Consider the following 23,235-nt stretch of genomic DNA (forward strand, 5'->3'; position numbering starts at 1 on the left):
AATGCAAAAATGTGTATATATAAAGGTTCCCCCTCCTATATTAGTGACCCCCCTTACCTTAGTGTATTTAATCTAAGGAAGGTGGTCTCTGGTCACCAGAGTACCCCCCACATCAGAGTCTGCAGGATTCCCCCTTACAATGCAAGGGGGAACTCAGTCTGCGGACCCTGATGTAAGTGGGAAAGAGAAAGCAGTGGACTCTGATATAAGGTTGTCTCTGGTCACCATAGCCCCCCTCCACATCGGAGTTCCCCCCTTAGATCATGATCTGCAGCGTTCCCCTTTACATAAGAGTTCCCTTTCACTGTAAGGGGGAATCCTGCAGACTCTGATGTAAGAGGAAACTGTGTGCTGGCTGGGTTATAGTAACCTGACCTTCATGTCAATGAAGACATTTTTTTTTTTTTTACTTTTGTTTAACTTAAACACATTTCTAATAGCACTAGCTATATGTCTATAGTTTAAATACTGACATTTGCATTGTTGGGCACTGAAAACTGTAATTTTAGGTACTTTTTTTGCAGTGGCAGTAAAAAATGTGGTTCTGCCAGTAAATGTTATGATTTTTGTCAGTAATTCTCGTGCGTAATTGTGTAGACAGGGCCCCAGTGCACTGTATTGCCCGGGGGCCTATAATGCTCTTAAGATGACACTGGCCGGTAGTAATTTTTTCGGGGGGGGGGCGGCAAACAATAACCCCCCCCCATTCGGTCGGTCAGGTGGGTCTTCTACACTTACCCCAACTATGGTGGGCATCGCTTTTCCCTTGCTCGGAGACGATGAAATCTTTCCCTTCCCCTGCACTCCACGGGCATCGCGCCGGCTTCCGTTTTCTCCCATTCTCCCCACCGGCCAATTGGGACTTTCTCTTTGAGCCAATCATAAAACGGGTCTCAGACCTGCTTCTGATTGGCCGGATTGAGGATCAGCGTTTCAATAGTGAATATTCATTCGCTGTTGTAACACCTGGGTGGGCACCTGGCACAATGCTCTGCGCCATGAGCCCACCCTATTTTGAAGCCTATTAGAGATGATGGCTCTAATCAGGTGCTTCAAAAAACACCCCCCTCCCGATGTAAGGAGTCGGACGCATGAATAGGGGGTGGCGGTTTTCCTGCAAAAAGCAGCCATGGATAGAGGGGGCGGCGCTCCGGTGCCCCTAATGGACGGGCCGCCGCTGGATCAAATACTAACACAGTCAAAAATAAAAGATGGTGATGTTGAGAGCAGATTTGTTGAAGAAACCTCATCAACACAAAGGGGTAGATTCAGATAGATTAGCGAATCTTTAGATCCGCGTAATCTATCTGATTTACGATCCGCCGGCGCAAGTTTTTGAGGCTAGTGCTGTATTCAGAATGCACTTACCTCAAAAGTATAGTAAATCCCCCGGCGGAATTCAAATTCCGTGGCTAGGGGGCGTCTACAATTTAAATCAGGCGCGTCCCCGCGCCGATCCAACAGCGCATTCGTCCTCCGCGATTTTTCCCAGCGTGCATTGCTCCAAATGACGTCGCTAGGACAACATTGGTTTCGGCGTGAGCGTAACTTGCGTCCGGCCGTATTCTGAATCGACGTACCCAAACGACGTAAAAATTCAAAACTCGGCGCGGGAACGCCGGCCATACTTAACATAGGATACCCCTCACATAGCAGGGGTAACTATACGCCGGAAAAAGCCGAACGCAAGCGACGTAAAAAAAAAGCGACGGACGGGCGTTCGTTTCTGAATCGGCGGAACTCCTCATTTGCATATTCGTCGCGTACAAAAAACGAAACGCCACCTAGCGGCCAGCGGGAGATTGCAGCCTAAGATCCGACGGTGTAAGTCACTTACACCTGTCGGATCTAAGGGAGATCTATGCGTAACCTGATTCTATGAATCAGCCGCATAGATCCGACCGTCGGAACTCAGAGATACGACGGCGTATCAGGAGATACGCCGTCGTATCTCTATCTGAATCCGGGCCCAAGTTTACATAATAATACCACCAAAAGAAAGCTCTATTTGTGGGGGAAAAAGGACATCAAGTTTGTTTGGGAGCCACATCGCACGACCGCGCAATTGTCAGTTTTTTTTTTTTTTTTTTTTTTTAAGTGTATTTTGTGCGTGTACTCGAGAGAGGAGCCAGACTGCAGGAGTTGGGAGTAGGCAGGCCTCCCCCAGAGGCAATCTGCCACCTTTCTCCATGCCCCGGGTGGCAATGGTGGGTGTGTGAGGGGGTCCTCCCACACAGCCCACCCTACCTGCTCCGCTTTGAAGCCCAACGGGGCAGAGGGACTCCCTATAAGGGAGCGAGAGGATCTAGCCCGCTCAACCAGCCCCGTTAGTCCTTCGCCTCTCTTTAGAGACCGCGTGGTCAAAGTGCGTGTGTTAACCCAATTTAGAGTGCGTGTGTAAGTGTGGTGGTTTTTGTGGGAGGGGGTGGGCGTACTAAGCACAGGCTTACCTTGCATAGCACACCCACCGGGAGCCGGGCTGAGACCACCAAACTCAATTCACATGAAGCCGAGACCGGGATCCGAACCTCTAGCTGCAGAGGTGAATGGCTTGTCAGCGCAGTGCCAATCGCGTTGAGCCACCGCAGCTCCCTGCGCGCAATTGTCAGTTAAAGCGACGCAGTGCCAAATCGCAAAACACGCTCTAGTCTACTCCCAATCCATTTATTCAATAAGACCTCTAGGCCCAGATTCACAAAGGACTTACGACGGCCTAACTCCACGTACGGCGTCGTAAGTCCGAATGTGCGCCATCGTATCTATGCGCCTGATTCTTAGAATCAGTTACGCATGAATTTTGCCTAGATATGAGCGGCGTAAGTTTCCTACGCCGTCGTATCTTGGACTGCATATTTACACTGGGCGCTTCCATAGATTTCCGCGTCGAATATGCAAATGAGCTAGATACGCCGATTCAGAAACATACGTGCGCCCGGCGCATTGATTTACGTCGTTTACGTAAGGCTTTTTCCGGCGTAAAGTTACCCCTGCTATATGAGGCGTAGCCAATGTTAAGTATGGACGTCGGGACAGCGTCGAATTTTGCGTCGCTTACGTCGTTTGCGTAAGTCGTACGCGAATGGGGCTGTGCGTAAGTTACGTTCACGTCGAAAGCATTGACTATTTGCGGCGTAATTTGGAGCATGCGCACTGGGATACTTTCACGGACGGCGCATTCGCCGTTCGTTAGTAACGTCAATTACGTGGGGTCACGACTATTTAGCATACAACACGCCCCCTACCAGCCTATTTTGAATTAGGCGGGCTTACGCCGGCCCATATACGCTATGCCGCCGTAACTTCGGGCGCAAGTTCTTTCTGAATACGGGACTCGCCTCTCAAAGTTACGGCGGCGTAACGTATATGAGATACGCTACGCCCGCCTAAAGATAGGCATTTGTATCTGAATCTAGCCCAATATTTTTTACTTTTTTCTATAATAAATATCCTCCAAAAATATATAAAACATAATTTATTTTCCTCAGTTTAGGCCGATACGTACTCTTCTACCTATTTATGGTAAAAAAAAAATCGCAATAAGCTTTTTTCGGTTGGTTTGCGCAAAATTTTAGCGTTTACAAAAAAGGGGATAGTTTTATTGCATTTTTATAAAAAAAATTTTTTTTACTAGTAATGGCGGCGATCAGCGTTTTTTTTCATGACTGCGACATTATGGCGGACACTTCGGACAATTTTGACACATTTTTGGGACCATTGTAATTTTCACAACAAAAAATGCATTAAAAATGCTCTGATTACTGTGAAAATGCCAATTGCAGTTTGGAAGTTTACCACAAGGGGGCGCTGAAGGGGTTATGTGTGACCTCATTTGTGTTTCTAACTGTAGGGGGGGTGTGGCTGTAGGTGTGATGTCATCGATTGTGTTTCCCTATAAAAGGGATCACACGATCGATGACGGCGCCACAGTGAAGAACGGGGAAGCTGTGCTTACACACGGCTCTCCCCGTTCTTCAGCTCCGGGGACCGATCGCGGGACTCCAGCGGCAATCGGGTCTGCGAGTCCCGCCGCCGCGGTCATGGAGCTTCGGACTGGGTCGCGTGCACGTGCCCGCGGCGCGCGCGACCCCACGGCTGGGCTTAAAGAGCCACGTACATGTACGCTGTGCCATTCTGCCGACGTATATCGGCATGAAGGGGTCCTTAAGTGGTTAAATGAGGCACCTCTTAAAAAGAGGTTTGGTGCCTTCATCCCTATTCATAATAGAAGTGAGAAGGAGGTTGGGACTTTGAGTGAGATGCGTGGCTCACAGTGGGCACACTAATAATTGATTGAGATTATATTACTATATCATACATATACATGTATGAAATCAATGGCGGCCGGTAGTAATTTTTTCGGGGGGGGGGGGCGGCAAACAGTAACACCCCCCCATTCGGTCGTTCAGGTGGGTCTTCTACACTTACCCCAACCATGGTGGGCATCGCTTTTCCCTTGCTTGGAGACGATGATAGCTTTCCCTTCCCCTGCACTCCACGGGCATCGCGGCGGCTTCCGTTTTCTCCCATTCTCCCCCCCGGCCAATTGTGACTTTTCTCTTTCAGCCAATCAGAAAACGGGTTTTTAGACCTGCTTCTGATTGGCCGGATTGAGGATCAGCGTTTCAATAGCAAATATTCATTCGCTGTTGTAACACCTGGGTGGGCACCTGGCACAATGCTCTGCGCCATGTGCCCACCCTATTTTGAAGCCTATTAGAGATGATGGCTCTAATCAGGTGCTTCAAAAAACACCCCCCTCCCGATGTAATGAGTCGGACGCATGAATAGGGGGTGGCGGTTTTCCTGCAAAAAGCAGCCATGGATAGAGGGGGCGGCGCTCCGGTGCCCCTAATGGACGGGCCGCCGCTGGATGAAATACTAACACAGTCAAAAATAAAAGATGGTGATGTTGAGAGCAGATTTGTTGAAGAAACCTCATCAACACAAAGGGGTAGATTCAGATAGGTTAGCGGATCTTTAGATCCGCGTAATCTATCTGATTTACGATCCGCCGGCGCAAGTTTTTGAGGCTAGTGCTGTATTCAGAATGCACTTACCTCAAAAGTATCGTAAATCCCCCGGTGGAATTCAAATTGCGTGGCTAGGGGGCGTCTACAATTTAAATCAGGCGCGTCCTGCGCCGATCCAACAGCACATGCGCCGTCCGCGATTTTTCCCAGCGTGCATTGCTCCGAATGACGTCGCTAGGACGTCATTGGTTTCGGCGTGAGCGTAACTTGCGTCCGGCCGTATTCTGAATCGACTTACGCAAACGACGTAAAAATTCAAAACTCGGCGCGGGAACGACGGCCATACTTAACATAGGATACCCCTCACATAGCAGGGGTAACTATACGCCGGAAAAAGCCGAACGCAAGCGACGTAAAAAAAAAAAAAGCGACGGGCGGGCGTTCGTTTCTGAATCGGCGGAACTCCTCATTTGCATATTCGTCGCGTACAAAAAAACGAAACGCCACCTAGCGGCCAGCGGGAGATTGCAGCCTAAGATCCGACGGTGTAAGTCACTTACACCTGTCGGATCTTAGGGAGATCTATGCGGAACCTGATTCTATGAATCAGGCGCATAGATCCGACCGACGGAACTCAGAGATACGACGGCGTATCTCTATCTGAATCCGGGCCCAAGTTTACATAATAATACCACCAAAAGAAAGCTCTATTTGTGGGGGAAAAAGGACGTCAAGTTTGTTTGGGAGCCACGTCGCGCGACCGCGCAATTGTCAGTTAAAGCGACGCAGTGCCGAATCGCAAAACATGCTCTAGTCTTTGGGCAGCCGAATGGTCCGGGGCTGAAGTGGTTAACAAAAAATAAAAAAACCCCAGTGATGAATAAATAGCACCAAAAGAAAAGCTCAATTAGTGTGAAAAAAAATTATAACAATTTTATATGGGTACAGTGTTGCATGACCGCGCAATTGTCATTCAAATTGTGACAGCTGAAATTTGGCCTGGGCAGGAAGGGGGTAAAAGTGTACAGTATTGAAGGGGTTAATGTTGATTAATGTTTACAATTCAGCTTTAAAGCTAATGTCCCGGAAATCCTATCCTGAGGGTACAATGAGTTGAACGTTGTCCTGGTTCCTCTCTTTCAGCAACGCACCGTTGTACACCGCCATCACCACCTTCGCCGTCATCGCCGCCCTCACAGTGGTTCTGCTCCTCCTGGCCGCCTTCTGCCTCCATCTATGGAAAAAGAGAATAGAACAAAGTAAGGGAGGAAATGCTGAACATTCTTCTGGTTTGTTTTATGTTTCCTGATACACCGGAGAGCGAGGATTCGCCTTCCCCACATTGGGTTCCACGGGCCCATAGTTAGTGGGTAAGAGGCTTCCTTCCAGTCCTCTTCAAAAGCCCCTTTCCCGGCTAGGTCTGTTACACCCACCATCCAGGGCTGTCGTAATGAGAGGGCACACCTGGGCACAGCCCAGGGGCCCCAGCTGCATGGGGGGCCCCTGCACTTTCCCCAAAGCAACTGGTCCTTGAGCCAACTCTGCCCTGAAATTAGGGGTCCCATGATGGCACTGAGAGTGATAGATACACAGGGGAGGAAGTCCGCCTCTTACCTACTTGATGTCTGTTTACCTTCACTGTCATCATTGTAGGGGCCCCAGAGCATTACTTTGCCCAGGGGCCCATGATGCTATTAAGACGGCCCTGCCACCATCCCTGCACCACTTCTGGGTCTGTACACCTGCTGTCCCATTATGAGGGGTTCCCACTATCCCTGTGCTGAGTTCCCGGGTCTGTAAACCTGCTGTGCCCATTATGAGGGGTTCTCACCATCCCTGTGCTGAGTTCCCAGGTTTGTACACCTGCTGTGCTCATTCAGAGGTCCCAGTGGCTCACATTTTAAGGGACTATGTTGACAGGCTTTGGGCTTCTGTTGATGGAATCAGTTTAAAATGCCTCCAAGCTCATTCAAAATTACTTGACAGGGGCATTTGACCTGTGGTTGACTTCCTTCTGATCTCCATTTGATCTGCAATTGACCTCCTAACCTTTGTTTGACCTCAATCTAACTTTCGTTTGACCTCCTTCTGACCTACGATTGTTATTGGCCTACCACTGACCTTTGACTTCCTGTTGACCTTCTCCAGACCTGCAATTTACCTCCTTTTAATCTTCATTTGACCTCCGTTGAGCTCCTTCTGACCTGAAACGTATCTCTTTCTGCAATTCGGCAATTCAGAGAGGATTCATTCATAAAAAAAATTGCGTGGGGGTCCCCCCAAATTCAATTACCAGGCTCTTCAGGTCTGGTATGGATATTAAGGGGAACCCCGCCGTCAATTTAAAAAAAAAAAATTACGTGGGGTTCCCCCCAAATATCCATTCCAGACCATTCACGTCTGGTGTGGATTTTAATGGAACTTCACCCCAAATAAAAAAAAAATGCTGTGGAGTTCCCCCAAAAATTCACACCAGACCCCTTATCCGAGCACGTTAACCTGGCCGGCCGCAGAAAAGAGGGGGGGGACAGAGTGCGACCCCCCCTCTCCTGAACCGTACCAGGCCACATGCCCTCAACATGGGCCTCATCCCCACAACCCTTGCCCGGTGGTTGTGGGGGTCTGCGGGCAGGGGGCTTATCAGAATCTGGAAGACCCGCTCCAATGTTGTCTGTATCCAGCGACGGGTGATCTTTCCGGTCCAGCGATGAGAAATCCATCAATCCAGAGCAGCATCGCCGATCTTCTCTCTCCGCTGGACACGCAGCCCAGCGAATGACGCGGCCGGAGTTTTGACATTTCTTATATAGGGGAGGCGGGCCACCCGTCACGTGACCCCGCCCCCTCTGACACAAGGAGGACGTCTGGCCTTTCCCAGTGACATAGCAGAGTGTGCGTCAGAGGGGGACGGGATCACGTGACGGGTAGCCCCGCCTCCCCTATATAAGAAATGTCAAAACTCCGGCCACGTCATTTGCTGGGCTGTGTCCAGCGGAGAGAGAAGGTCGGCGATGCTGCTCTGGATGGATGGATTTCTCATCGCTGGACCAGAAAGATCACCCGTCGCTGGATACGGACAACGTTGGAGCGGGGAGCCGGATCGAGAGTAGATTACCACTGCTGGATTTGGGTTGTGGGGATGAGGCCCTTGTCCCCATCAACATGGGGACATCCTCCCCATGTTGAGGGCATGTGGCCTGGTACGGTTCAGGAGAGGGGGGGGGCGCACTCTGTCTCCCCCTCTTTTCTGCGGCCGGCCAGGTTAACGTGCTCGGATAAGGGGTCTGGCCATTTTTTTTTAATTTGGGGTGGAGTTCCCCTTAAAATCCACACCAGACCTGAAGGGTCTGTAATGGATATTTGGGGGGAACCCCACGTCATTTTTTTTTTAAATTGACGGCGGGGTTCCCCTTAATATCCATTCCAGACCTGAAGGGCCTGGTAATTGAATTTGGGGGACCCCCACGCAATTTTTTTTTTTTTTTTATGAATGAATCCTCTCTGAATTGCCACAGCCGACAATTCATTATAGCCGCAAAGCCGGTTTTAAATGACTTTTTTTCCTTTCAGAAATGACACTTTGTGCAGGGACATTACATAGCCGAACTCCGAACCTGAACCCAAACTTTCAGCAAATTCTTCGGGTTCGGGTCCAAAAAAAAAAAAATTTGGTACGAACCCGAACTTTACAGTTCGGGTTCGCTCAACCCTACTTAATAACCTAATTATCTTATGTTAGCCGATACAGAGGATACAGAGGATACAGAGGATACAGAGGGTACAGAGGGTACAGAGGGTACAGAGGGTACAGAGGATACAGAGGATCACTTAAAGCGGGATTCCACCCGCAATTATTATTTTTTTTAAAGTCAGCAGCTACTAACAGTGTAGCTGCTGACATTTACTAAGGACACTTACCTTGTCCTACGTGCCCGCGCTGATGGCCCCCCCGATGCCGATCCCACGATCGATGCAGGTCCCGCGCCGCCATTCACACTAGGGGAAACAGGCAGTGAAGCCTTACGGCTTCACTGCCCATTTCCTACTACGCCTGTGTGAGTCTCATGCCGGCTTGTGAATGGGCGGCTGCTCTCTGAGAACACACACAGTTCCCAGAAAGCAGCGCGCCCCATTCACTAGAAGAAGAAGAAGAAGAAAACATTCCGCGGTGCCGAAGAGGCAGATTACGGACTTCCGCATAGCAACAGGTATTTCGGGTGAGTATAAATTTTTTTTTTTTTTCACTTTTATTTTATTTTATTTTTTTAGTACTTTTGGCCAAATGTTGTTTTCCTGGGTGGAACTCCGCTTTAAACTGCAAAATCCTTAGTAAGAAAAGTAGAGTAGAAATTGAAGCGTGGAATCAGATTGTTGCTGCAAATTCCCCGTTGTGCCCTTACATCATATCGGTAATCCACGGCCAACCGTCTTATTTCCGGTAACTGAATTCTGGTTTCTTCACTCTGCAATTTCCTCTAATGAATATTTCGGAACACGTGTTGTTGTTTTAGTGTTTTCTTCAATTATATATTAACGGCTCCATTGTCTGAATGTTTTCCCAGGTACCTCGAAGGCAGGGGGCGCCAGTGCTCAGGTAAGGAAAATGTTGCCGCTTCTTCGAAAATCCGTACCGTGAGATGGATTCTGTATCATGGGCTCTTTATTTGTAATCAGGGCAACCACCAGACATTTTGGGGCCCCTTAGACATCGTTTGTCATGGGGCCACCAGGGCTTGACCACCAACATTCCCCAGGGCCCTCTCACTGGTCGTCCCACCAAATTCACCCAATATCCATCCCCAGTCTTTCGGTGCACCCACTTTTATTTTAACACTCTTATCCCAATGTATCCCCATCCCCGTCCAGAATCATCCATCCCTTCCCACAATGTGCCCCCATCCCTGCCCAGAATCATTCACAATGTATCCCCGTCCATCATCATCCACCCTCTCCACAATGTATCCCCATCCCCGTCCAGAATCATCCATCCCTTCCCACAATGTATTCCCATCCCCGCCCATCATCATCCATCCCTCTCCACAATGTATCCCCATCCCCGTCCATCATCATCCATCCCTCTCCACAATGTATCCCCATCCCCGTCCATCATCATCCATCCCTCTCCACAATGTATCCCCATCCCCCGTACATCATCATCCATCCCTCTCCACAATGTATCCCCATCCCCGTCCAGAATCATCCATCCCTCTCCACAATGTATTCCCATCCCCGCCCATCATCATCCATCCCTCTCCACAATGTATCCCCACCCAGAATTATCTGTGCACCCCTCTCATGGAGAGAGATGCGGATAATTCTTGGTGGGGATGGGGATACATTGTGGAGAGGGATGGATGATGACAGGGATGGACTGGCCATTGGGACTACAGGGAGTTTCCCGGTGGGCCGATGCCTCAGTGGGCTGGCTTCAGTGACAGCAGACCGCCGCCCCCCTCCGCTCCTTTGTTTCTCCCTTCCCGCAGCGCTCACCTCCTCTCCCTCCCCGCAGCGCTCAACTGGGGGGGAGCAGAGAAGCAGTGGGAGGAGCAGGGGGGACAACAGAGGAGCATGGGGGAGGGAACAGACAGCTGACTCAACAGCTATGGCCTGGGTGAGTTTCTCACTTCTGCCTAATCTTGTCCCATAAGGGGGGGGCACCAAACTGATTCTTTGCCCCGGGTGAAATAATGTCTAGCTTCCCCACTGGTACAGCCTATAAGAGTACCAGTACCAGCCGTTCTACTCTAATAAAGTAGAATGGCTAGTGAAGGGGGAGAGGGGGCTTGGGTGGCTGAGGGGGGGGGGGGTGCAGGAGTTGTCCGGCCGCCATGGGAGAGACCTGTCAAAGTGGGCCAGTCTGGATGAAGTCCAGGGCCAAATTTTTGTCCCAGTCCAGCCCTGGATGATGATGGGCGGGGATGGGGATACATTGTGGAGAGGGATGGATGATGATGGGCGGGGATGGGGATACATTGTGGAGAGGATGGATGATGATAGGTGGGGATGGGGATACATAGTGGAGAGGGATGGATGATTCTAGGTGGGGATGGGGATACATTGTGGAGAGGGATGGATGATGATGGGTGTGGATGGGGATACATTGTGGAGAGGGATGGATGATGATGGGCGGGGATGGGGATACATTGTGGAGAGGATGGATGATGATAGGTGGGGATGGGGATACATAGTGGAGAGGGATGGATGATTCTAGGTGGGGATGGGGATACATAGTGAAGAGGGATGGATGATTCTGGGTGGGGATGGTGATACATAGTGGAAAGGGATACAGATAATTCTGAGTGAGGATACATTGTGGAGAGGGATGGATGATGATGGATGGGAGTGAGGATGAGGTGAGGTGAGGATAATGGAGTTACATTGTGAAAATGGATGAGGATGATTCTGGGTGGGGATGGGGATAAATAGTGGAGCGGGATGGATGATTCTGGGTGGGGATGGGGATACATTGTGGAGAGGGATGGATGATTCTGGGTAGGGATACATAGTGGAAAGGGATACAGATAATTCTGAGTGGGGATACATTGTGGAGAGGGATGGATGATGATGGGTGGGGGTGAGGATGATGGAGTTACATTGTGAAAATGGATGAGGATGATTCTGGGTGGGGATGAGAGTTACATTGTGAAGAGCCTCTCCACAATGTAACTCTCATCCCCACCCAAAATCATCCTCATCTGTTTTCACTGGTCCACCCCAATCTACAGCACAGCAGCATGCCACTACACACGGGTGACTTACGCTCCATGTCGGCCTCTCGCATCTGCATGCACCTGAGAGGGCTGGGTCCAGTCCCACCACTGACGAGGCTGACCACATCCCCTCCCCGAGTCCCGATCCGCCCAACCACAATACTAGTAACCAGACGATCAATGACATCACACGTCCAGCCCCGCCCCCCTACAGTACCCTAGCAGTGGCAAGCTCCGCCTCAGCAGGCAAGGCAGCAGAGCGAGTGCTGGATCACCTTCGGGAAGGGGGGAACACGGGAAGGAGGAATCTGGCGGCGACTTGTGTTTGTGTCATTCTCGATTGCTGGCGCCCTGTGCGGGCAAGGGGCTGCTGCTGTGCTAACAGTTTCATTCATTATGCTGCTGTATGGGGGTGCTGGCCCAGCCGGGCCCCTTGGGATGCTCGGGCCCCTTACAAGTGTATTGTCTATACCCCCCTGATATCAGCCCTGTTTGTAATATAAAGATTGCATACAGATAGTAAAAACAGGATATAAAATGAAACATTGTTTCAAAAAATTTGGAATGTTTTGAAAAAGTAGTATTAAAATCTAGTCTTCCGATGCCTTTCCCTGATTTCTAATGCCGCTGCCTTCTATTTTACAGAAATTACAGGAGGGAGACTGTGAGAAGAAGGGGGTCACAGTGAATGCTGAAGCCACAAATTCAGGGAACCCAGTACTTCCTCCCGTGTACAATCCAACCGGTCACATCTATCAGGAAATAGCAGACACACCGCAGGTGACCTACAAGTCCGGGACAATGGAGTAAAGTGTGATTTCTAGGGATACATCAAATGTAAAAAGATGAAGTTCTTTTGGTACTCTGGTTACAAAATACCTAATCTTCTAATCTTTCTGTCTACAGTCTAGACAGTTTATTCCACAATAATGAAGTGTGTAGAGGAAGATGATTATCTGATAGTGATCTGTATAGACTACGGGCAGTTTATTCCACAATAATGGAGTGTATAGAGGAAGAGATATATTGATGATTATCTGATAGTGATCTGTATAGACTACGGGCAGTTTAATCCACAATAATGGCGTGTGCAGCCACTTCAGGACCCCTTCACGCCGATATACTTCGGCAGAATCGCACGGCTGGGCACAATCACGTACCTGTACATGTCTCTTTAAGCCCAGCAGCGGGGTCCTAAGCTCCGTGACCTCGCCCACAGGACCCACGGACCCGAACGCCGCCAGTGCCCCGCTCTGTCACCAGAGCTGAAGAACGGGGGTAAACACACCTTCGCTGTTCTTCACTGTGGCAGTGTCATTGATTGTCTGTTCCCTGATATAGGGAAATACGATCAATGACGTCACACATCCAGCCCAGCCCCCCTACAATTAGAAACACATATGAGGTCACACTTAACCCCTACAGTGCCCCCTAGTGGTTAACTCCTAAACTGCAATTGTAATTCTCACAGTAAACAGTGCATTTTTATAGCACTTTTTGCTGTGAAAATGACAATGGTCCCAAAAATGTGTCAAAATTGTCCAATGTGTCCACCATAATGTCGCAGTCACCAAAAAAAACGCTGATCGCCGCCATTAGTAGTAAAAAAAAATTAATAAAAATGCAATAAAACTATCCCCTATTTTGTAGACGCTATACATTTTGCGCAAACCAATCAATAAACACTTATTGCGTTTTTTTAACCAAAAATATGTAGAAGAATATGTATCGGCCTAAACTGATGGAAAAAAATTTTTTTTATATATTTTTGGGGGATATTTATTATAGCAAAAAGTAAAAAATATTGATTTTTTTTTTCAAAATTGTCGCTCTATTTTTGATTATAGCGCAAAAAATAAAAATCGCAGAGGTGATCAAATACCACCAAAAGAAATCTCTATTTGTGGGAAAAAAAGAACGCCAATTTTGTTTGTGAGCCAAGTCGCATGACCGCGCAATTGTCAGTTAAAGCGATGCAGTGCCGAATCGCAAAAAAGGGCAAGGTCCTTAACCTGCATAATGGTCTGGGGCTTAAGTGGATAGAGAAAGAGAGATATTGATAATTATCTGACAGTGATCTGTATAGACTATAGGCAATAGAGACAAGAGGTACGCCTCTTCAGGTGAGTGAATCCAGGTGAGGTGAGAGTCAATGATGAGGACTTCTCCTACGGGTGCATGCCTTGGCTCACCTGCCGTGAAGATGCATATGAGAAAGGGATTGGCTGCACACGAAAGTCCTTTTTATTGGATCTTTCCATAAAAGTGAAAAACAAACAACACAGGATAGTAGCAGGTATGGTTGACGCGTTTCACACAGTTACATTGTGCTTACTCATAACCCTGAAAAACTCAGCTGACCTGAGCTACTTCATGTCTCAGCTGTGTTAGTGTCAGGGAATAGGCCGTGGAAGTACTGGCAATCTTGCCAGTAAAAGAAATGGGCACCATAGGCGCATCATGTGACAGATGGTTCCCCCTGCTGGCCTATATGTAAAATGTACCATAAGTGGTTTTAATACTGTACGAGTGGAAGGGACTCAGGGAGTGCTAAATGTCCGTGGGTTAGGGGTGCAAATTACTTGTCTTGCCTTGGGTGCTGACAACACACGCGACGAAATTATTTTACTGTTAGGGGTCCCCACAACTTTGGAAATTTTATCAAGGGGTCACGGCACTAGAAAGGTTGAGAACCACTGGTGTAAAGGAAGACAAATCCCAATGATTATCTGATAGTGACCTTTATAGTCTAGACTCTAGAGTCTTGTGTCAAGCACAAGGCCCGTGGGCCAAAGCTGGCCTGCCAGGTAATTTCATGTGGCCCCTGCTCCTCTCCTGCAGCTGCAGGACCCCTCTCGTCTTCGCCCACACCCTGTCTCCGCAGTCAGCAGCAGAGAGGAGGACCAAACTCCTTTGCCAGGTCCTGCGCTTCTCTATTCAGCTCTAGAGAGGCTCACCTCTGCCCCACTACCCCACCACAGCAGTTGGCAGTAGAGAGGAAGACAGAACTCCTCCTATGTATCCTGTGCCTCTCCCTGCAGCTGCAGCATCCCCTCATCTCCGCCTCCCCTGATCTCAGCATTCAGCAGACTCTGGCAGTTGATTCCAGCCCTCCTCTGGTCCTCCACCAGACCCTGCACTTTTTGCTTCCCAACTCCACTCCCAGCTTCTTCTCACAGCTACATAAGGTAAGTGGGTGCATTGTGATGTAAAGGAATATGGGGGCTCTTGACTTCTGATTGTGGGGGTCTCTTGACATCTGATGTAAGGGGGCGATGGGATGTTCTGGACATCTAGTCTTACAGATACAACTGGCCATTTGAGGAAACCAATAATGCTGATGCAGCCCTCAATGAAATTGAGTTTGACACCCCTGGTTTAACCCCTTAGCGCCAAGCATACACACATATGCGGCCTCGGCTTTAGGGGGTTATACTGGGATGATATGCAGCTGCAGGCATCATCCCGGTACCGTTTTTTAGAGCGGGCGGTTGGCTCTCCAAGGATAACAAACGGTGCGGCTAAAAGCCACTCGGCTGTTATACCGGAGGAGCGAGTGGGGACATCTCCCTCTCCCACCTCCTTCCGCCGCTCTTACCAGCCCCCACCGCATTTGTGAGGTCAGGCACTGATGTTGGACACTCTAATTCATCCCAAAGGTGTTCTATCGTGTTGAGGTTAGGACTCTGTGCAGGCCAGTCAAGTTTCTCCACCCCAAACTCGCTCATCCATGTCTTTATGGACCTTGCTTTGTGCACTGGTGCGCAGTCATGTTGGAACAGGGAGGGGCCATCCCAAACTGTTCCCACAAAGTTGGGAGCATGAAATTATCCAAAATGTCTCGGTATGCTGACGCCTTAAGAGTTCCCTTCACTGGAACAAAGGGGACAAGCCCAACCCCTGAAAAACAACCCAACACCATAATCCCCCCCTCCACCACATTATTTGGACCAGTGCAGAAAGCAAGGTCCATAAAGACATGGATGATCAGGTTTGGGGTGGAGGAACTTGACTGTCCTGCACAAAGTCCTGACCTCAAACCCATAGAACTTCTTTGGGATGAATTAGAGCGGAGATTGCGAGCCAGGCCTTCTCATACAACATCAGTGCCTGACCTCACAAATGTGCTTCTGGAAGAATGGTCAAACATTCCCATAGACACCCTCCTAAACCTTGTCGACGGCCTTCCCAGAAGAGGTGAAGCTGTTATAGCTGCAAAGTGTGGGCCAGCTCAATATTGAACCATACGGACTGGGATGCCATTAAATTTCTTGTGCGTGTGAAGGCAGGCGTCCCAATACTTTTGACAATATATTGTATGTACAGCTTAGGGAATGTGATGCAGACAAAGAAGTGCATAGGAAAAGAGATATATTGATGATTATCTGATAGTGACATCTATAGTGTATAGAGGAAGAGATACGGTATATTGATGATTATCTGATAGTAATGTCTATAGTCTGGGTAGTGTGATCTGGGGTAATAGATTGTGTATAGAGAAAGAGATATATCAATAATGATCTGATGGTGATCTGTATAGAATAGCCGACCACATTCAGGATAATAGAGTGTGAGAGTATAGTCTAAGGCCTAGACTTAAAACATCACTATTAGATAATCATCTATGTATCTCTTCCTAGGCAGTGGGTGATGCAGGATAACTGACTATATAAAGGCATGTACCGAATGACACTGGTTGTCTTTTTTTCCTTTTAGAATTCGGCTGAGGACCGGCACAATCCTCTCTACGTACCTTCTCAGTAGCAGCAGTTGGGGTCACAAGGTCAGCCTCCATCCAATGGACAATACAGCAGCCTCCTCCAATTACCAGTCTAGCAGTGATGGCAGTGCGGAGAAGAAAGTAGAAGAGTTTGTTTTATTTAGAATAAAGATTTCTTTTTTTTTTAAACTTTGGCTCTTTTTTGTTACCTTTTTCTATTTTTAACACAAGTCTATTGAAAATACCATAAAGTCCTGCTAAATCTGACAAATGCCACATCCACAGCAGTGCTGAAAGATGGCCGTCAGTGAATTTCTTTGCCTCTGATATACCGGTATTTGATGTTCTACTCAAGCACCTTGCTGGACCATCACTTCATGGCCTAGATGGGATCCTGAGGATAAATAAAAAAATCACCAATCATATTTAACCACTTAAGCCCCGGACCATTTGGCTGGCAAAAGACCGGGGCCACTTTTTGCGATTCGGCACTGCGTCGCTTTAACTGACAATTGCACGGTCATGTGATGTGGCTCCCAAACAAAATTGACGTCCTTTTTTTCCCACAAATAGACCTTTCTTTTGGTGGTATTTGATCACCTCTGCGGTTTTTATTTTTTGCACTATGTCAGGTCACCTGACAAATGCACCCCGTTGGAGACAGGGGTGCACCGCAAGGTAGTGAACCCAGTAGCAGACTGCTGCGGATGGACAGGAAACGTGAGTCCAAGATTCCCCAGGGCGCAGATTCTAAGGTCCAGCAGGTGTTCACCAGAGCCTCAAGTGGTGAGGATGGCCTTCGCTGCAACTGAACCCAGGTCGCGGCCCCTGGGGTCCCCCAGGTCACGCTCCGTAGGGAGAGAGGGGAAGCAGCCACTGAGGACACAAGGGATAGTGATGGGTAAGCGAGGGCGGGGCAACAGGCAGACGAGGGTATCCAAGGGACAGGACAAAGGTCAGGTTCACAGGCAAACAGGAGTAGTCAGAGACGAGCCAAAATCGGTACACAGAAAGGTTAATGTAGCACACGGCAGACAGGAACACAAGCTAACAAACAAAGTTGAATAGCAAAGCAGACCTGCAGTGCACTAGTTAATATAGACTTCCTGTGATGGCCTGGGGTGGAGCCATACAGGGAGGGGAGGTGATAAAAGGCAGCCAGAAAGAGAGTCAGGCCTCTAATGGACACATGAGGTGAAGGTAAGCTGCCAGACATTTTTGCATGTCCATGACACACTACAAACAAAAAAACAATTTTGAAAAAAAAAGCAATATTTTTTATAATTTTGTTATAATAAATATCCCCAAAAAATCTATAAAAAAAAAATGTTTCTCAGTTTAGGCCGATACGTATTCTTCTACATATTTTTGGTAATTTTTTTGCAATAAGCGTTTATTGATCGGTTTGCGTAAAAGTTATAGGCCCGGATTCACGTAGGAGCGCGCATCTTTGTGCGGGCGTAACGTATCCTATTTACGTTACGCCTCCGTAACTTTGACAGGCAAGTGCTGTATTCTCAAAGCAAAGTAGCGTAAATAGGCCGGCGTAAGCCCGCCTATTTCAAATGTGGAAGATGTGGGCGTGTGTTATGTTAATTTATTGTGACCCCACGTAAATGACGCTTTTTACGAACGGCGCATGCGCCGTCCGTGAAAGTATCCCAGTGAGCATGCTCCAAATTAACCCGCAAAAAGCCAATGCTGTCGACGTGAACGTAAATGACGCCCAGCCCTATTCGCGAACGACTTACGCAAACGACGTAAAACGTGAAAAATTCGACGCTGTTCCGACGTCCATACCTAACATTGGTACGCCTCATATACGCCTCATAGAGCAGGGGTAACGTTACGCCGGAAAAAGCCTAACGTAAACGGCGTATCTGTACTGCGTCGGCCGGGCGTACGTACGTGAATAGGCGTATTTAGCTGATTTACATATTTCTAGGCGTAAATCAGCGTACACGCCCCTAGCGGCCAGCATAAATATGCAGTTAAGATACGACGGTGTAGGAGACTTACGCTGGTCGTATCTTAGAGAAATTTTGGCGTATCTGATTCTTTGAATCAGGCGCCAAGATACGACGCCTCAGACTCAGAGATACGAAGGCGTATCTCCTATGAGAATCTGCCCCATAGCGTCTACAAAATAGGGGATAGTTTTATGGAATTTTTATTAATAATTTTTGTTTTACTAGTAATGTAGGCGATCTGCGATTTTTATCATGACTGCGACATTATGGCGGACAAGTCGGCCACTTTTGACACTATTTTGGGACCATTCACATTCATACAGCGATCAGTGCTATAAAAATGCACTGATTACTGTGTAAATGTGACTGGCAATGAAGGGGGTTAACCACTAGGGGGCGAGGAGGGGGGTTAAGTGTGTCCTAGGGAGTGATTCTAACTGTTAGGGGGCGTGGCTTACTGTGACACATCACTGATCGCTGCTCCCGATAAGAGGGAGCAGATGATCACTGTCCTGTCACTAGGCAGAACAGGGAAATGCCTTTTTTACACAGGCATCCGCCCGTTCTGCCACTCCGTGACGCACGATCGAGGGACACCGGCGGACATCGAAAAAAACTTAGTTTTTTTCATGCCGAAAAATGATCGTGTGTACGCGGCATGAGACCCTCATTTCATCCTCTAGACAATGAAGAGTGAGGTAACATGCAAAGCCAAAATTTAAACCAGCAGCTCCTACAGAGGTAGTGCCACATTAATAATTAATGGGGGAGGTTGAGCCTCCGCTAGGTGGGAGCTTTACAGGGAGTGTCCTCCTGATGTTCTTAGCATTATAATGCCTTAAACTATAGGGGCCTTGTGGATGCCCAGTGGACATTCTTGGTCTTTTTTTTTGTTCACAGTAAAAGTTTTTCTTTTTATTGACATACTGACAAGTAACAGAAAACAATGACAGTCGAAAGGTAAATGTTTACATTCAATCACAGATTGCATTTATAAATTGGTTACAAAAATCAAGGTAAGTACGATGTAAGGGCCATAAAGTGATACGGATGGGTGAGCAGAACCTAAACCAATAGAACCATAAGACCAAAGGGGGGGGGGGGGCACCTAGCCAGAGGCATCGACCCTGCTGGACCATATCTTGTCGAACTTTGTCGGACAATTTCTGCTTTCGTACGTAATCCTGTAAAGCGGCAAAACCTTATCAATCGCCGATCGCCACGAGGATGCCGTAGGAAGCTCCGGGCCTCTCCAACGAAGGAGGATCTCCCTCCTGGCGTAAAATAAAGCAAAAGTGATACAAAGCTTGACATATCTATCACCCTCAATCTCACCCAGATAGCTAAGTAGGAATATGCGAGGATCCATGGCCAGGTCTACTCCACATAGATCAGACAGAGTGTCAGCCACCTCCCTCCAAAACGTGCGCAGCTTAGAACAGGACCATACCATGTGGAAGAATGTCCCAGTGTCAAGTAGACAACGGGTACAGAGCGGGCTCCTAGAGGGATAAATCCCCGCCAACCTCTGCGGTGTGTAGTATGCTCTATGCAAAAATTTCAGTTGGATAAAACGGTCTCGGGAGGCTATCATGGAGGGGATATAGGAGGAGACACAATCCTCCCACACCTCCTCATCAAGGTCAAGGATGTCCGCGCTCCACTTACTCAGGCCCCCGGTCGTGTCCACGTCATGAGCCACCGTAAATCGGAGGTAAAGTGAAGAAAGAGGGCTTCACACTCGAAATCAGCAGACGCTCAATGGAGTCAGATTTGAGGGTCACCGGGCTCGGGAATTGTGAGGCGAGGGTATGTCTGAGCTGCCAGTACCGGAACTGGAAGGAGAGGGGAAGGTGGTAAGTCCGTCTTAGTTCCTGGAATGTCACATGCCGGAGGGTAAGGATACCTTTTTTCGCCCATAACGCAGGATCAGGAATCTTGTACAGGTGGGGAAGAAGGGGATTGGCCCATAAGGGAGTGTGGGGGGAGACAGACCTGGGATAACATTCTTGGTCTTTAGAACAGATCATACCTGATTTCATTGGCGGCGCGTCCATAAGGGGCGCACGGGCGCCACCCCTCATCCCCATAGATAGATTCATGCGTTGCATGAATCTATCTATAGTCGCCGCTGACACCCTCTGAACAGGTGCCGGCCCCTTTTCGGGCACCTGAATTACAGCGGCGGGGTATTTTTTGGTAGCACCTGATTAGAGCCATCAATTTCTGCCAGTGTGCCCATCAAATGCTGCTACTGTGCCAGTCGGTGAAAACAGCGAACAGCGGGCGCCATGCTGTGCGCTCGCAGTTCTCTCAGCGTTGTGTTATGAAAGCGAATGAACCGCCTCTCAGCCAATCAGGTGCTTGGGTCTGTCACCTGATTGGCTGAAACGACAGGCGCTGTGATTGGACACCTATCGGGCGTCTAGTCATAGCAGAGGACGGGAAGAGAGGAGGGGAGAAGACATGAAGGAGCGCGGAGGACAGAGCCATGACCCGCTGCCCCACCGAGACAGGTAAGTGCCGGGCGGGCGGGGGATGCACACTGACAGCAATTGATGGGCACAGTAGCGGCAATTGATGGGCACAGTAGTGGCAATTGATGGGCATACTGGCAGCAATTGATGGGCACAGTAGCAGCATTTGATTGGCACACTGGCAGCAATTGATGGGTACAGTAGCTGCTTTTGATGGGCACAGTGGCTGCGTTTGATGGCACAGTGGCTGCGTCTGATGGCACAGTGGCCGAAATTGATGGGCACAGTAGCTGCGTTTGATGGGCACAGTGGCTGTAATTGATGTTTTTTTTCAGTTTGTGTGCCCCCCCCACCCAAAATTTGGAGCACCAGCTGCCACTGCCTGATTTTCTTAGCGCTATAGGTCCTCTACCTGTATAAGTCTTGTGAATGCAAGAAGAACTGCCCATTGGACATTCTTGGTCCTCAGGATTGGTCATACTTACTTGCCCAATACAGAAAAGTAGGTCCACAATTGAAGGCAGTTATAATGCTTTACTTCAGCTTGGTGGGACAGAAGGAGGAGGTGGAATACCCAAAGCTCTCTCAGGGGGTATTTACCTCCTTAGCAAGTATTCACCACGTAGATCTCAGCATCCAGAAGCATCCAACAGCTACTTCTAGAGCACAAAACAGGAAGTTCTAATGCTCTCCATTCCACTTATCGACATGGCCCCAGGCCTCGCACACAGTTTTCCAGGCATGAGCTCCATCCTCGGGGCCCTATTCCAGAGACCCAGCCTTCTCTCAGGAACCTCCCAAGCACAGGAAAGACCATTCCAGAATATTGCCCCCTGGTTTTGTCAAAGCTAGTGATAACAAACTCACCAGGGATTGGCCAGCTGACAGAACAGGTGGGACTCTGTATATCGGCCCCTCACATAGGACTCCAAAGCCACCTCAACAGAGTGACCATCGCGTTATGCACAATGGATCACCTCTGGGTGCAATGCTCTTCAAGAACAGTAACGCATCCCTACAAATCTTTCTGCCATTGAGGACTTTGGCTTGGTAGGTATTTCATACACACCAGGGAACTCAGCCTTCCCTACCACCGGAGGAAAAATTAGACCTCCAGGTCACTCTCCTGGCATTGGTCCTTCTATAGACCTCCAGGTCACTCTCCTGGCATTGGTCCTTCTATAGACCTCCAGGTCACTCTCATGGCATTGGTCCTTCTATAGACCTCCAGGTTATTCTCCTGGCATTGGTCATTCTATAGACCTCCAGGTCACTCTCCTGGCATTGGTACTTCTATAGACCTCCAAGTCACTCTTTGGGCATTGGCCATTCTATAGACCCCCTGGCCACTCTCCTGGCATTGGTCATTCTATAGACCTCCAGGTCATTTTCCTGGCATTGGCCATTCTATAGACCTCCAGGTCACTTTCCTGGCATTGTTCATTCTATAGACCTCCTGGTCACTTTCCTGGCATTGGTCATTCTATAGACCTCCAGGTCACTCTCCTGGCATTGGTCATTCTATAGACCTCCAGGTCACTCTTCTGGCATTGGTCATTCTATAGACCTCCTGGTCACTTTCCTGGCATTGGCCATTCTATAGACCTCCAGGTCACTCTCCTGGCATTGGTCATTCTATAGACCTCCAGGTCACTCTCCTGGCATTGGTCATTCTATAGACTTCCTGGTCACTTTCCTGGCATTGGCCATTGTATAGACCTCCAGGTCACTCTCCTGGCATTGGTCATTCTATAGACCTCCAGGTCACTCTCCTGGCATTGGCCTTTCTATAGACCTCCTGGTCACTCTCCTGGCATTGGCAGTACACGGGTCTCCATATTTATAGAACTTCACCTCCTCTGATGGCTTTTATGACAAATAAAGTGAACATTATCCTGTTCAGTAAAAATGTTTGTGTAACAAAAGCCTGATAGGATGTTGGCACCTCGCCCTGGAATATTAGGCAACGTTCCTTCCTGTACCATATACTATATACTGTCAGAGCGCTCGCTCCTTTCTCACACACGTATCTGAGCTCTGTTCCTCCATCCATTCACTGCCAGGCCGACTTCCCGGAGGACAGACATGATCATCTTCTATTTCTTGGTCCTTGTGGGTGTGATCGGTAAGTCTCTAATATTATGAGATAAAGAGAACCTGATAGGACAGAATTATGGGAGATTCCTTCCATTGCTGACTTGTTTCTGAAGCTGCATCACCCATGGCTGTCATTCCAATTCCTGCACCTTCACCCCTCAGATCACCCCAATTCCTGCACCTTCACCCCTCAGATCACCCCAATTCCTGCACCTTCACCCCTCAGATCACCCCAATTCCTGCACCTTCACACCTCAGATCACCCCAATTCCTGCACCTTCACCCCTCAGA

At 48.7% G+C, this 23,235-nt stretch overlaps 2 protein-coding genes across 5 annotated transcripts in view; both read left to right on the forward strand.

The window, feature by feature from the left end:
* The window catches only part of LOC120924701, a 51,479-nt gene extending 34,895 nt beyond the window's left edge, over positions 1–16,584 (forward strand). For both annotated transcript variants that reach the window (XM_040335712.1, XM_040335713.1), the window contains 4 exons: positions 6,114–6,229; positions 9,533–9,564; positions 12,326–12,460; positions 16,397–16,584. In XM_040335712.1, coding sequence (XP_040191646.1) covers positions 6,114–6,229; positions 9,533–9,564; positions 12,326–12,460; positions 16,397–16,444 — 331 coding nt within the window. In that variant the 3' untranslated portion in view covers positions 16,445–16,584. The remainder of the gene's footprint in view (positions 1–6,113; positions 6,230–9,532; positions 9,565–12,325; positions 12,461–16,396) is intronic.
* A 6,198-nt stretch (positions 16,585–22,782) lies between these two features.
* Positions 22,783–23,235, forward strand: part of LOC120924702 — a 60,476-nt gene continuing 60,023 nt past the window's right edge. The window contains exon 1 of one of the 3 annotated variants that reach the window (XM_040335716.1): positions 22,783–22,972. In XM_040335716.1, coding sequence (XP_040191650.1) covers positions 22,933–22,972 — 40 coding nt within the window. In that variant the 5' untranslated portion in view covers positions 22,783–22,932. The remainder of the gene's footprint in view (positions 22,973–23,235) is intronic. The other 2 variants (XM_040335715.1, XM_040335714.1) reach the window with 2 other exon arrangements.

Source organism: Rana temporaria, chromosome 1 (genome assembly GCF_905171775.1).
Source record: "Rana temporaria chromosome 1, aRanTem1.1, whole genome shotgun sequence".
NCBI lineage: Eukaryota > Metazoa > Chordata > Amphibia > Anura > Ranidae > Rana > Rana temporaria.